Consider the following 15,220-nt stretch of genomic DNA (forward strand, 5'->3'; position numbering starts at 1 on the left):
TCCCTTCACCTGTGTTTAGTAGCTGTGACTTGTTAAACACTTGCTGTGTCCGAAATCTCCACTCAAAGCACTACCCCCTATGTAAGGGGTAGGGCGTAGAGCACTATATAGTGAGCTCACCAGCATAATAGACACACCACTTTCGGACACTACTCGATTGTCTCTTGGCGCAGTTGATTACATCATCTGTCAGCTGGTGCTGAGCCGGCTCTGAGCCGAATAGATTTTTTTAAATAAATACATTACATTATATTGAGCTTATTTCTCCAAAATTTAAAAACTAAAAGTCATTTCTGGCCATTTTTGTTAAAATGCGCTACTCCACACATGATTATAACTTATTTTCACGATCAGTGCAATGCATGATGGTATGTGTAGGGCTTCGGTTAGTAAGTGACCATCGGTTGTACACTACTTTTCAAAATGCATTCTGGGATGCATTGAGTGGACTATATAGGGTATAATAATCATCACTATACATTCGGACAGCACTACAAAATGGCGAGCTCATTATATAGTCCACTAATAATGGGTGATTTAGGACACAGCAACTGTGTTCTCCCTCACTCCTGGTCCGTTCTCGTTTATGTTAGGTGTGTTATCCTCTGTCCGTCTGCCTGCCTGTATCCGTTTGTTGTTTTGCTTTATTAAAGGAGAACTCCGGCTCAAAATGAACCTTTGGTCTAATAAAACTTTGGTACCTAGTCAACCGTTCTTTGAGAGTTGTTTTCATGATAATCAAATGTAAAGAGTTTTATCTCTAAAAACTGTTTAGCGTATAACGCTAGTACTGGGGGCATTAACTAAGTAAAAATGAATCGCTAGTTTATACCACTAACAAGGCTCAAAATAGCCCCACACACAGGCCTCTGATTTAACTTGACACAAAGCATGTGACTGAACTTGCTTCAAGGACTTTTTTTGCAGAAGGTGTCTCATTAAATGTATATGATTTTATATTCAAATGAATCATTCTGCTCAAATAACCACAAACAATGATATAGTATGCCTCTAGGAAGAAGGTTTCAGATACAGCATTTTTGCAGCACATCTGTCAGTTTTAGCAGTTTTAGGAAGTTTTTCAACACAAAAAGTAAATAAATCCCACAAATCAGGTTTTATGAATGCTTTAATAAAACAAAATACATAGACAAGTAATTGGAATTAAAAGAATTGAGCAAAGTTTATACTTAAGCATTTTAAGCATTTAATTATCAGAAAGCTTTGCAAGATTATGGCTTTAATACATAATGCCAGATTTGAGATCCTACTAAAATCCTACAGCTTTATCTGTTTTCCAAAAGCGCTATTGAATTTATTTGAGAAATTGTGAGCTGATTCAAGCCTGTGCATGTCTTTAACCAGAACACCATTTCTTGAGCTGAAAATGTCAGCGAGGTGAGAAGCCATTGGGGAAGGTTCGTGTTCATCACACCGTGGGCCCTTTAGACTGGGAGCACATGTCACTTTATAGGTAAAAAAGAAGGTGCCATATTTAAAAGCACAAGCATCACTTACAACTCCACTTCTAATTTCAAAAGAGCATTCACCAAGGAGATTGCTGTTCCAGCTCCTGTCTGCATCAAAAACTTGAAAAGTTAGTCTATTGCTCATCCTAATCTTAATAGGAAAAAAAAGAAATATTTCTGACCAACGTGGATTGTTATTATTATCAATAGTCGCAGTGCGCTTGATTTGTGTGCCATACGTAACTGATACAGCACCATCTGTTTTACTAAATATATCTCCATACAGACCATCAGCTTTAAGGTTGTAGACTGTCAGGGTGGCAAGTCCTTTTTCAGGTGGACAGCAGTTAGACTTTATAACTTGACTACTTTCACAAACACAAACACATCGGTCTCTTGCACTGCACTTCTTACCAATCTTGCACGGCTCTGAGCAAACTTTCATAAGGGCATTTTTAATTATGTATTCTTCAACAGCTCTTTTCAGTCCTTTCCTAGCAGGGTGTGTATCACTCAGTAAGAAATGTAGAGGTTTCAGAGTGTAGTGCACAATGTCAGGGACACTCTTCAAAGACTCAAACCAGTTCTTGCGGGAACTTGATGTACCAGAAAAAAGCAGATCTTCTCCATTTATGTTTCCTCCGATAATCTCTGTCTGACGCTCACTGAACATGGCGCTGAACTTTTCATTTGTGCCCATCTTCTTTTTCAGTTCTTTACAAAAATGGCTCTCTGCCTTCACAGTTGCTCCATAGTATGAACCAGACGCTTCAACATCCAAACAGTCTTTCACTGCAGTGTCTGTGAGTCCACTCACGGCTGCCTGACAGGTTTTGATGGCTGTTACGGCTTTGATTCTCCCCCCTAACATGACACTTGTGGTAAAGTGAGTGCCATATGTGGTGATCAGGTTGCGGTAGGCGTCTGGGTCATAGGATGCAGGGAGGTTTTTGATTGCTTGAAGAAACTCTGCATGAAGATGAAGATTTTCAGCTAGACGATATCTGTAAAGAAACAGTAAACAAACTTGAATTCAGTGGGAGCAAAGATGTAGCAAATTACAGTTAAATTTTACATTTGTTTTTGTATTCATTCTATGAGGAAAAGCAAGCCAACTCTCTCACCTGTAAAAGCTGCATGAAACTTCATGTTTGGTGAAACTGTATTTGTCTTCTTTTGATTTTGTCATTCCAAATTTGGCTTCCCTGGAATGAGTGCTTCCGACTGCAGCTCCAGCAACCTTCACATCTAAACCAACTTTCCAGCTGACCGCGAGTGCTGATGATGAATCATTGACCAGTGCTTCACTTGATTCAAAGACCTGACTGGAGACTTTATTTGAACACTCTGTCAAGGTCCTCCAGAACACAACAGCTGCTGGTAGCTTCTGTTTTATTCCATTCATGTTATCGTTTGTGCGCAATTTACAAGTGCCGTTTCCTAAATCCCACTCCTCCATGTTGATCACGTAAGCTCCTTTTCGTTCCATGGTCACAACATCAAATCCCTCTCCAGCGAGATTGTACCCTGGAACAAAGGGAGCATCCACGCACTCTTTTGATGCTCCTATGTCATCCTCTCCAGAAATGGTCACGAGAAGCAATGCCCAGAAAACAAGGTAAATCTGGAACTGCCCCATCATCTGTAGCGAAATGGATAATTTTTCAATATTTTCATATTTCAAATCAGTATTGCGATAATTGGGAAAAATAACATCACTTAACAAGAACAATAGTCTAGAATTGTAACAATAATACCTTAAATTTTGCAATATTGTTATTTTAAAAACAAACACACAATTAAAAAGGATGTTAAGGAGTAATTGCCTTTTTAAAATGGTAACAATTTAATTATTTTCCCCCTACTTACCTCTCATTAAATGTAGAGCTGATATAATCAAATATAAGTTACAGGTTGTCTCTCTAACCTGTCGATGGCTGAATGGTTGTGGGTGTCAAAGATTTATAGTGCAAATATGCCATGACGTGGCTGTGACAAATCTTCTAATATTAGTATATAAGTCATCAGATGTGACAAAAAAAAACCTCTGCAAATGGAACAAGTTTTGGAGTCAAAACCATTCTTATCTAATAGTAATGATATGTCTTGAACAAGCTGAGACCAGAAAGGGAAAAAGTGCAGAGCATTCCCAGAATAGAAAAGTAATGTACCAAGTGCTCTCTGTGGACAATGGACATACATTTTGGGATGGAGACAAATGCAAAATCTAGAACTGTTTAAAATGTTTAAAAAGGTCTCTGCAGAAGCTGGATCATCTGTTGATTTGGGTTTTTAGAGAATGATGTGATTGTCTCCCAATATTTGCTCAGTTAATAAAGTTTGTATGTCCTCACTGATAACCTCAGAGCAGATAGTTGATATGGAAAGTGGTTTGTATGAGTTTTTGAGGAGAAAAGAGTAAATAACTGAGGCAGAATTATCAGTTATCTCTCGGAAGGGATGTAATTGTGAATCCCTAATGCGAAGATTCCTGTTAAATTAAAGAGAGATCTTAATATTTTAAAATGATTTCTTTGTCATCATACAGTACATGTCACCAAAGCAATTTACTTTACATTTAACCGTTTGTGGACAATGACATTTTTTTTTTCCCAGGTAAAAAAATATTATTATGAAACAACGGTGAATGATGATGCCAAATCAAATTAGGCTTTATTTTTTTGCTCACCGTTCTCCATGTTAAATAAAACGTGTTATGATAGTTTTTTATATCAAGAATATTAAAGGGTTAGTTCACCCAAAAATGAAAATTAAGTCATTAATTACTCACCCACATGCTGTACCAACCCCGTAAGACCTTCGTTCGTCTTCGGGACACAAATGAAGATATTTTTGATTAAATTTGAGAGCTGTATAACTACCACATAGACTGCCAAAGAGACTGGCTCTTGATGGCCCAGAAAGTCAATGAAGAAAATGTTTAAATACCCAAGTGACTACCGTGGCTCAACTATATGTTTATCAAGCGACGCGAATACTTTTTGTGTTCGAAAAAACAAACAAAAATAACGAGTTTATTCGACTATTTCTTTTCTTCCTTGTAGGCCAGAACGAGATTTCCTTAGATTTCCACGACGCATGCGCGAGAATTGCGATCTGAAGTAGTGTAAGCTGGTGTAAGCAGATCGCAATTCTCGCGCATGCGTCGTGGAAATCTAAGGAAGTCTCGTTTCTGGCCTACAAGGAAGAAAAGAAATAGTCGAATAAATATTCATAAAATATTCGCGTCGCTTGATAAACATATAGTTGAGCCACGGTAGTCACTTGGGATATTTAAACATTTTCTTCATTGACTTTCTGGGCCGTCAAGAGGCAGTCCTTTAGGAGCCAATGTGGTAGTTATACAGCTCTCAAATTTAATCAAAAATATCTTCATTTGTGTTCCGAAGACGAACGAAGGTCTTACAGGTTTGGTACAGCATGGGGGTGAGTAATTAATGACTTAATTTTCATTTTTGGGTGAACTAACTCTTTAAGCCTAAAAGTAATGCATCGATTTAGTCTTCCACATATCGACTTTTACAAGAACAAACACATAGTATCGCAACAATTACTTCTTCTTAAAATCAACAATAGCAAAAAAAAATGTATGTTTAAACAATAAACATTTTAAAGTGCAAGTATGTAAAATACTAATTGTTCCTTTAAAGACATAATATTGTTTTATTTGACGATTTTTCGGTTTCTTACCATTGATTTTAAAGAGATGATCAAAAATGAGTCATGGGTTGTGTTTGTGAGTGTTGAAGGTTTGTGGTACAAATGATTTGCCATGTCACGGAACAAAAGATGGCAAACACAGGTCAAATCCGAACAGAGTTATGAAGGACACAGGTTATTAGCAGGTGAGTCTCTTGACTTCAGATAGTCCTGGTGATACTGGCATGGGAATGAAAGTCTTATCTGTTGCAGGTTATGGATAGAGTGGCAGGAGGATTGAGACTGTGAGACGTAGACACACTGGTGTCTGGTGTGAAAGATGGTGTGGTGAATTCTGTGACACCCTGATGTGGCTTTGACAATTCCTCTAATTTTAGAGTAACATTTTTTTGGGCCTAAGCTATAAAATGCTGTGTATTCGTGCGTTCACGATAACACCACGATGCACGCTGGTCATTTGTTCTGATATATGACTCGCAGGGCTGAGTTTACAAGATGCACGCTCGACATAAAACAGTTTAAAAATCTGCAGATTTCGATTCATTTTGACAGGATGAATTGCATGAATTCCTCTGCTTGTAAACACAGTTTCGGGGTCAGGGACTGATACAGAAGAGTAGTAGTTGTTGACATTTTTGGTACACAAAAAGTATTCTCGTCGCTTCATAAAATTAATGTTGAACCACTGTCACATGGACTATTTTAATGATGTCTTTCCTACCTTTCTGGGCCTTGAAAGTGTTAATTAAATAGCTATCAATGGAGCCCCCCCTGAGTCATCGGATTTTATAAGAAAAAAAAAATCTTAATTTGTGTTCCGAAGATGAAGGTCTTACGGGTTTGGAACGAGATGTAATTAATGACATAGTTTTGCTTTTTGGGTGAACTATCCCTTAAAGCCTTGTCTGTGACACCAAGGGTACAACTACTGAATTAACTTGACTAAATAAGCGTTCAGTTTTATCCTATTTTCTTATTAGCTTATGTCTTTATCTTATTATATGTTGCAGAATCACATCGCAACTTTGAAATTAGCACTGTAATAGCTTCACAGACTGGCCTTATACTTCACCTCCACTAGTGCTTAAACCAGATACTGTGGGCCAATGCAGTTACTTTACTTGACCTTTTTTTTTTTACTTCATAAGTTGTGTCTAAAGTAGGCTATGTTGGTAAACTATATTAATATATTACTCAAAAACTATATTTGCAGGGCAGCTGCAGTTTCAGTAAGTTTCTCTTCACCAAAAACAATCCCACAGCCTAGGTCTGGGTTTGTGAATGCTTTAAAGGAGCTGTATGTATTGTGGCCAAACCTGGTACTGCAATCACTTTCAAACTTTCTTATACAGTCTATGCTTTCAAATAGAGTGGTTGAATATCTCGTCTCAGGGGGATATGAGGGTGGAAAGCAGAGGTAGAAAGTAACTAATTACAAATAGTTTCTTTACAGTACTTGAGCAGATTTTTCGATTATTTCTACTTCCTCGATATAATTGAAATGTGGTACTTTTACTTGAGTAAAATAAAAATAAAGTATTCAACTTCGCTACATTTATTTTTCACCAAAAGTATAAAGTACTACTTTGACAAATGTGCCAACGGAGCAACAGGGCAAGCTGACATTTGACAGACACTTTTCAAAACTACTGCACTGTGCTTCAGCCAATAACAAACACATCTGAAGCACTTCAGCAAATAACAGACAGGTCTGAGTTGGCTGTAAAGTGATTTTAGGGCAGTATTAAACCAAGAATTAAGTTTATTAAACCACATTTTGTACTTCTTTTTGTTGGAATTTTATATTAGAATTTATAATTTTAATTCATATTTATATCTAAAATACTTGTCTGTTGCTCAGTAGATAGATTCAGGGACAAATGATACATATTTAAGATATCAATAAATACTAACATTTAAACAGCCCAATTTAAAGTAGTCATCAAATCTGCCACTGGGTTTTTTTTTCAGACTCTGTTCACCAAGCTATTTTAACCTATGACTCACCATTAGTGCCATTAGACCACAGTAGCATCTCTTCTATAAATATAGTAGCATAAATTCCTGCAAAGCCTTACCACACGAAACCTGTGATATTCGAACGGCTAGGTGTCAATTATTCATATCAAAAACAACATCCACATTATCAAGTTGTGATATTAGTTTGTCATAAAACTGGTTGTAAAAAGCCTTACATTTGCTCCATCATACTAATTGTTTTGCATGTGAACACAATATATCACAACAGCATTTGTTTATTAAAGGGAGAGTTCATGTGACAAGGAAAATCCTAAAATGAAATTTAAAATCACTATTACTCAACTAATACTGGTAGCCCACTTAAAGGAGTGAATGAAAGTGTGTGAGCAAATCCAAACACAGAGTGCGATGAAAGGGCTGCCGCTTTTGCTTAGTTGGTGCTTGCTGTTTAATAATCATTGAAACGGTTGGTTTTAGAGTACATTTTAAAATTTTAGTTATTACTTTATGGTCAAGCACCCTCTTACGTCCAGGATATGTCGGTCTCAGAGGTCTTCAGGCCAATATCTTTTAACTGTTCCCAGAACACGCCTTAGGACAAGAGGTGACCGTGCTTTTTGTGTTGTGGCTCGGGAACTCGCTCCCTTTAGATCTGAGAACTACTCATCGTTTTGGACAAGCTTTTTTTAAAAAAAAAAAATACCATTGTTGTCTTCCAACCTCTAATCTTGTACTTGCATCTGAGTTATCCTGACAGAAGAACCAACTTAAAAAAGGAAAAAAAAGAAAAGTACTGCTACAATGCCACCATCTCTGACTCCCTGGTGCCTTCACCATCTCCAGAGGCATCTCACTGCCCTCTCCAGGCTAGGTTCATTGTTCCATCCCAGAGTGTCCCACAAGGTATGAGAGATCCGTCAGAATGACATTAATTACTTGGGCCCCTGAATGTGACAGAAATCAATGATTATTGTTTAATCGAAATAGTGTTTTTGTTAGGCACTACTGATACATCTAATGTAGGGTGTTACCTATATACAATACTTTAAGGAGGTCATATAATGCCATTTTTGTAAAAGTTAATAATTCTTTAGGGTCTAAATGAAAAGTTTGTAATATACTTTAATAAAAAATTCTCATTAGTATTGTAAGAAAACAGTCATTTTACCTGGTCAAACTGCTCTGATTTCAACATGCCATTTAAGTGCATGTGTCTTTAAATTAAAATGAGCTACGTCACCCCGCCCCTCTGTTCTGTGGTACGAATGCTATATGCATTTACTGATGTAACTTATACTTGCACAGTTTGTAATATCACAATAACCATGTAGGCTATTCAGCGTGAAGTAGCGACACGCCAATTCGTATTTCCATTTTTGGCGTGCTATCAAGACGCATAATCGCCTTTCAGCGTGTTTATGAACGCCGTTGACTTAACGTTATATAAATATATGACTTCCCTCAACCCCGTCCCTAAACCTAACCGTCACTGGGGTTAATGGCATTTTTGACTGTTCCCTTACCATCCTAGGTAAAAAAAGATATGACTTACCTCAACCCCATCCATAAACCTAACCGTCACTGGGGTTAATGGCATTTATGACTGGAGATGAGAACATGCGGAATGACGCGGACGTTAATGGCGTAGACATACGCATACACGCGGATAGCTCAAAATGCGTAGAGATAACACGCCACCTGACTCAAAAGTGGCGTATATGTTTACAAAAGTCATGATGTCATGTTGCAGAGTGAGACTCACGCTGAATGCTGATTTCTCACGCTGTAGTGTCAAATGCCTGAAAGATGAGTCTATATAGATCTACCTGTTGAGCCACTCGTGATCGACTAGTTATACGGCAAATCCCGTAATCTAGAGCGAGCGTGCATGCGAGAGAGGTGTTGTGGTCGATGTCGCTCGTGGTCACGGCGATTTTGTCAGTCATTTTGTATTCGGCACACTTTTGGAAACATTGAGGCACTGATGTACCTAATGCAAATAAAACATCTCCAGTTAACTAGCAGAGCATTAATTTAGTTCGCTCTTAAATAAGAGATCTAGCGCTAAAATGTTTTGGTTTTGAAATCAAGCTGAGCGCCTGTTGCCGCTGCTCCGTGACGGAGACTCTATTCAGTCTGGTAAAATCACAAAATAAAATTCACACAAACATGCCCCTGCTTAATAGACTGTAACCACTGATAAACATATTCGGTTTGACGAGAGAAAAAAATACATAAACCGAGGGTGGATTAGAACCCGTAACCTCTGACACTCTTGGCAAAAGATCTACTATACTAGACCATTGAAAAGCTCAAACCAATAATTGCAGATCTGTGGATTTATCTATGGGTTGAGCAGAAAGCTTGCACAGTTTGACAAGTTTGTTCCCAGCACTTTTGAAAACAAAACTCAGCCAATGCTTCTTCAGTGGTCGGATTTAGGAACATCAAAATATCTGTGTTCGTTATTACACCCAAGAACAGAACACCACAATCGCTTAGATTTTTATCTTTTTTTTTTTTTTCATTTTGATTTTTATCATTATATGATGGTTGTGTACTGGCACTGCCAACACACATTTCAGTACAATCAACTTGTAAAAGTGCATGTAAATTTAAAGAGCCCTTTAAATTTAAGGCAGTATGTACGATTCATTTTCACAGTACATTTAGGGGAGTGCAGAGAAAAAAGGCATGCAAAAGTGTGATTAGGCTGATAAGATGAACGTTCACAGTCATGGTAATTCTGTGAAGTTGTTTTGACAGAATATGTGGTGAAGAAAAAAAGTGTTAAGTGTACTCCTACTGTGAAAATTTGCTGTGGTGAATTTGAGAACCTAAGCTGTAAAAAAAAAAAAAAAAGAAATTATAACCTTAATAATACTGCTTATAAATAAATAACCTTTATTTATAACCTTTATAAATAAATAACCTTTATTTATACCTATATAAATAACCTTTTTATTTATTATAAATAACCTTATTCAGCAGTTTTTAAAACAGATACAACAATATCAAAAGACCTGATCATTCTGTAGTTGCGTTGTTTATTTCTCAGAAAGGACCTTTGTGTTAGCCAGTGGCAGCTGATATACTAAATTAAAATTACAATTGGTTATGAATAAGGAAAAACAAGGGATGTTTTTTGATATGTATTTTATTAAACAATAATTCAGGGTGTTATTGATTTTTGGCCATACAAAACAGTATTACAAAATATAAATAAAAGTTTTTAATATTGATGTTGTTTGCCAAAACCACTCAGTACATGTCTGTGTGTAAAAATAAACATACTTTAGACTATTATGGCAGTAAGTTTAAATGTAGTGTTATTACATAATTGTTAAAAGAAAAATTTTTTAGAAACACTCAAATTTAGGTTAAATGTATTTGTGTGGGAAGCTGTAACTTAACCTGGAGTTCGATTTGTTTTACTTGCAAGTAAATTATGCAATATGACGTTAGTTATCTTGTCTGTATATTACGATTGAAGAGAGATGATCCTGTAATGCTTGACACAATGTAAAAAAAAAAAAAAAATAATGTAAGGACATGTTGATGTTCATTTAGTCAGCATTTTATTGGAATGTTTAGGAAGGAAAGTTAGTGTTTTGTCTGGAGATGAGTGGTTCTGGAGAGACCAGATCTTAGTGGGAGATGCAGCTGAAGTCTGCGGCTCATAGTAAAAGGCAGGTGCATTTGGACAACTTCTCGTGGCTGAGCAGACCATGCTGGGTTGTGGCCAAGTTCTGGATCAGGCCCCAGAAGTGTTTGAAGCTGATGCCTTCTCCATCTTTCACACCCATTTGCTTCAGCACTTCTCCAAAATGATCCGACTAGAGGGAAAAAAAGAGAGTGGAAATCCTCAGTCAAAATGTGCCCCATTTTATTTTGCATTTGAACAATTGCACTTTATCGCCCTCATGTGGCTATTGGTTTGTCTGCATTGCTTTGTAATAAATATTATTTTGAGCCCATACCCCACTCCCCTTGTTCTTTAATATCTCTCCAAGTTCAGGTACAATGAGTAGATTCAAGTTTTTAAATATAATCAAATTAAATTAATCGACTATGATTATGCATTGCTTGCATAATCATATATACAAGATTGATACTGATTTTGTTTAAAGAAAATTTTCTAAATCTGTACAGTGACGGTCTATATAATTTTTCTTCTGTCACTCACAACATGAACTGTGAGCACAAATGCATCAACACTGAAGTACAATTTGAATGTTACAGTATCATTTACATTCAACTAAAATAAATATATAATCCTCTATGTCACAGGTTCTCCCTGAAGCTGTAGAAGGCCTGCCATAACATGATCTGGTACCGACTGTAACTGAAGTGCAGGAGAAACTTATTTAGATCAATGGCAGCCACCATTTTGCTCCCTGAATGGAGCCACACCCAGTTGTCCTCCGCTGGCTAAACCGGAGTTTAAACTGATCTGTGTAATCAAACCACGCCTCTATCTAAAGCATTATAAGGTGTGTTGGGTTTTTTTATATATATATATACCAGCTCATACACTGTTCCTAAAACTGGCCTTTCCACCACAACCCCCATCTAAAATTATGTAAAATTATAATATCTAAATTATTATTATTTTTTTAAGAAGCCTAACATTATTGTTATCATAAATAAAACTGATTTCACTGTAGCATTTTCACATTTCCCCCCACTGAAAGGTTTGTCAATTGTTCAGCAGCTTAATACAGTCACCGGACATAAGCAATACCAGTTTTTAGACATTCTTATCTGGTGGAATAACTGGCATCATGGGTTTTTACCTTGATTAATGTTGGCAGCTGGGAAGAGAGAAGGTTCTTGAACTCGTCTATCTTCAGCGTAGGTTGATTATCAGGAGAAGCGGCATGGAAGTTTGTGACCAAGGTGTTAATGGCCTTCTCAAGGTCAGAATACTGCAGAATTAAGATATTGTGTACAGATAGAGACAGATCATTATAAGAACAATAATATAGGTGGAGGTTCTACTGCTTAGGGTTTCATAGCCTAATGATTTAGGAGAACCTGTTTTAGTTTCACAAATAAGTTTTTTCTATCACCACCCATGTGTTGGCACTTTAAAGAACAAACAAACAAACAAAAAAATACTGATCTGGGGAGAATATAATGATCTTTGCTCGATGTCTATTATAATTCGACTGGAAAATGTAGAGCAGGAAACCATCTTTTAAATTGCAAAAATGATATGAAAATCAGCACTTCTATTTAGTTTTGTTATGTTAACTGTTGCTTGGTCTTTTATAATGACGAACAATAAACATTCAGACTGTGCTCGGTTTTATATTTATCAATCAACTCTAAAGATCCACAAACTTGTGCTTTTCTTCACTCCCTTAGTAGAGTGCACTATCCGTAAACGGTGTGTATTCAAACCTTGCTCACTCTCACACAATTATCTAGATTGAAGTACCTGAAATACCTGCATGTCTGGCCATGACAGCCCGCCCTCTGAGCATATTTACCTAAGTTGGGCTATGAAACCATTTCCCTGTTTTGTTAAAACAATGGGTTAGGGTTTCATTGTTCGAAATACATTTACTGTACGCTGTTGAAATAATACATAAAAATCGTGTGGCTGCCACTACAATAATAAAAGGGATGGTTCACCCAATAACTCACCCTCATTTTGGTAACACCACCACCCATTGACTTCCATAGTATTTTTTTCCTGGAGGTTAATGGGTGCCATCAGCTATTTTCTTTTATGTTCAACAGAAGAATGTAACTAAATAGTAAGATAGTAAGTAATGACACAAGTTTCATTTTGGGGTGAACTATCCCTTTAATACCTAACACTAATAGCAGCCTTGACAATTCACAACCACCCTGGTCTCACACCACCTTCTTCAGGCCTTTCTGCCAATCCACACCAACTCAGTCTGATTGATTCCCCGTGCTTTCCATTTCTACACAATGGATGTATGTCAAAACCTAGTGAGCTGCCTGCTTAGACAGCATTTTTGTCTATTATAGGCGGTGGTTAGGGTATGAACGCAGAGCGCACACTAGGGTTTGACACATAACCATTGTGTAGTTTGCATAGATAAAATTGCTAACGTTTAATTGCAACGATTGTCTCGACTCATATGAATTATTTAGCGATATTTCTAAGATTCTTTGTTTGTTAGGGTCACAGGGCGAGTTTCTGCATTAAAAAATGACTCACTCAGCACGGCGGGATGCCACGAGAAGAGTTTTCGAAAGTCGAATTTCTTTTCAATCTAACTTACGTGTTTTATAAAACGCGATGGCTATGACACGACTCATAAAAAAAAACAGACACATCCGCATAAAAACAACCAAACAAACAGAAAACAGCACAAAAAAGGCATGCGTCAGTGGCACTTTTTAACTGCTCATCCAAAAAGGAAACAGAAGCAAAGATTTTTTGGGGAGAAACACACTTAACCTTTAAGGTTTCTTGTTTTAGTTTATTTGACAGCGGAATACAGCGTTTTGACACCGTTTCGGTCAAGTGCGGAAGAAATAGCTACCGAGATTGACAAATACAAAGTTTCAAGAGAAAAAAAAAAAAAAACGACAAAACGCAGTTAATGTAAAACACTCATAAACTGCGTGAAAACCAATTTAACATGCAAAGGAGCAATCACAAATCTGTAATATAATGTACACCACGTACCTCTGCCGCCATTTGAAGTGAATTTATTTTATTTTCTCGCCTCTAGATAAACTTTACTGTTCCCGTCGTGCCTACTCCTACTTTACACTCTCAGCGTCCCATCTCTTCTGTCACTTCTTGGCTGACATCCTGAATCCTCCCACTCAGGGGGAAAAAAAAAGAAAGAAAGAAAAATCAAACCCACCTTCCGAGTCAGTGACCACTAAGGGAAAAATGTCTCGTGTAACTTGATGCTCTAGGACCGTAAACTTAACGGGGCGGAGTCGATCGGGTTTCATCCACACTCTGGAAAAAACTCTGGAAAACCAGGTTTCCGTATGACACTTTTTTTTTTTTTTTTTTTTAGATGGATGAAACTATTGGAAACTATTAAGCCTATTGCTCATTTGGGAACACATCTGGAAGCTCTCAGTATACAAATTCCTTTGCGCAACAACAGGCCTCTACTTCAGAACGTGTGATTAGGTTTGCATTGGCCTAGTTTTTAGTCTTGTGGCATAATCGTATTGTTCTAAAAACAAACAAACGGATAAGCTAGAAACGTGTTAGATATTATTCAATGTGCAGTTTTGGTCAGCATGTGTGTACAGTTTTGTCAGAAAGTCTCTATAGATTCCCATTGAGCAAGGCGTGTCACTGTACATAAAAATCCACTGACTGGCTGTCTTCCTCTCCTTGTTTTCTGAACAGTTCGGGTAATGTACAGGCAAGGGCATGCTTAGCATTTTGGGTGGGTGCACTGAGATTACGAGACATGACACTCCTTTGACAGCATTACAGCAACATATTACTACAGAATATAGGGCAGCATTGTACAGGTGTAAAAGCACACAGATTGAACAATCTGAGCAATGAATTAGTCATCTGTCCTCATATACAAACAGTTGCACAACCCTCTTGATAACAAGTGGGCTTTGTTTAACTGACTCATTTACACAAGCAGAATTACACACTCACACTATCAAATGTATATTTAATGTATGTTGTATATATGTATATGTATATTTATATATATATATATATATATATATATATATATATATATATATTATATATGTGTGTGTGTGTGTGTGTGTGTATAAGCTACATGTACTTTAGACAATACATTGACATAAGTGAATTTCTTTAAAGCATGACAATAAGTCATGATTTAAAATGTACTTTAATGAAAAGTATATCTTTAATTCATTATAAAGTAATAATTTATTATTTGCAAGTACGAGAAGTATACAACAAGTGCACATTCAGTTCAATTAAGCACAATACTTTTTCACAATGGAATACAAAGGTCATTTGTTTCTGTCTCATGAAGTTTTTTTTATTTTATTTTTTTGTAATTTTGTAAGTTGTTTCTGGTTTGTTACTGGACAATGTCCATTAAAAAATACCAGGATTTGGCCCCATATTCAAGTGAATT

General features: G+C 36.8%; 2 protein-coding genes across 2 annotated transcripts; both read right to left on the reverse strand.

Annotated features, from left to right (window-relative positions):
* Positions 1-1,153: 1,153 nt before the first annotated feature.
* On the reverse strand, positions 1,154-3,411 carry LOC120485098 (perforin-1-like). The gene is made up of 3 exons (XM_039680622.2): positions 3,339-3,411; positions 2,594-3,111; positions 1,154-2,473 (listed from the first exon to the last, which is right to left on the reverse strand). The coding sequence occupies exons 2-3, from the start codon at positions 3,109-3,111 to the stop codon at positions 1,279-1,281; spliced, it is 1,713 nt and encodes a 570-aa protein (XP_039536556.2). The 5' UTR covers positions 3,339-3,411; the 3' UTR covers positions 1,154-1,278.
* Positions 3,412-10,691: 7,280 nt separating this feature from the next.
* On the reverse strand, positions 10,692-13,988 carry s100v2 (S100 calcium binding protein V2). The gene is made up of 3 exons (XM_039680626.2): positions 13,804-13,988; positions 11,927-12,058; positions 10,692-10,966 (listed from the first exon to the last, which is right to left on the reverse strand). The coding sequence occupies exons 1-3, from the start codon at positions 13,813-13,815 to the stop codon at positions 10,808-10,810; spliced, it is 303 nt and encodes a 100-aa protein (XP_039536560.2). The 5' UTR covers positions 13,816-13,988; the 3' UTR covers positions 10,692-10,807.
* Positions 13,989-15,220: the final 1,232 nt, after the last annotated feature.

Source organism: Pimephales promelas, chromosome 18, assembly GCF_988280905.1.
Source record: "Pimephales promelas chromosome 18, fPimPro1.hap1.1, whole genome shotgun sequence".
In the NCBI taxonomy this organism is placed as follows: domain Eukaryota; kingdom Metazoa; phylum Chordata; class Actinopteri; order Cypriniformes; family Leuciscidae; genus Pimephales; species Pimephales promelas.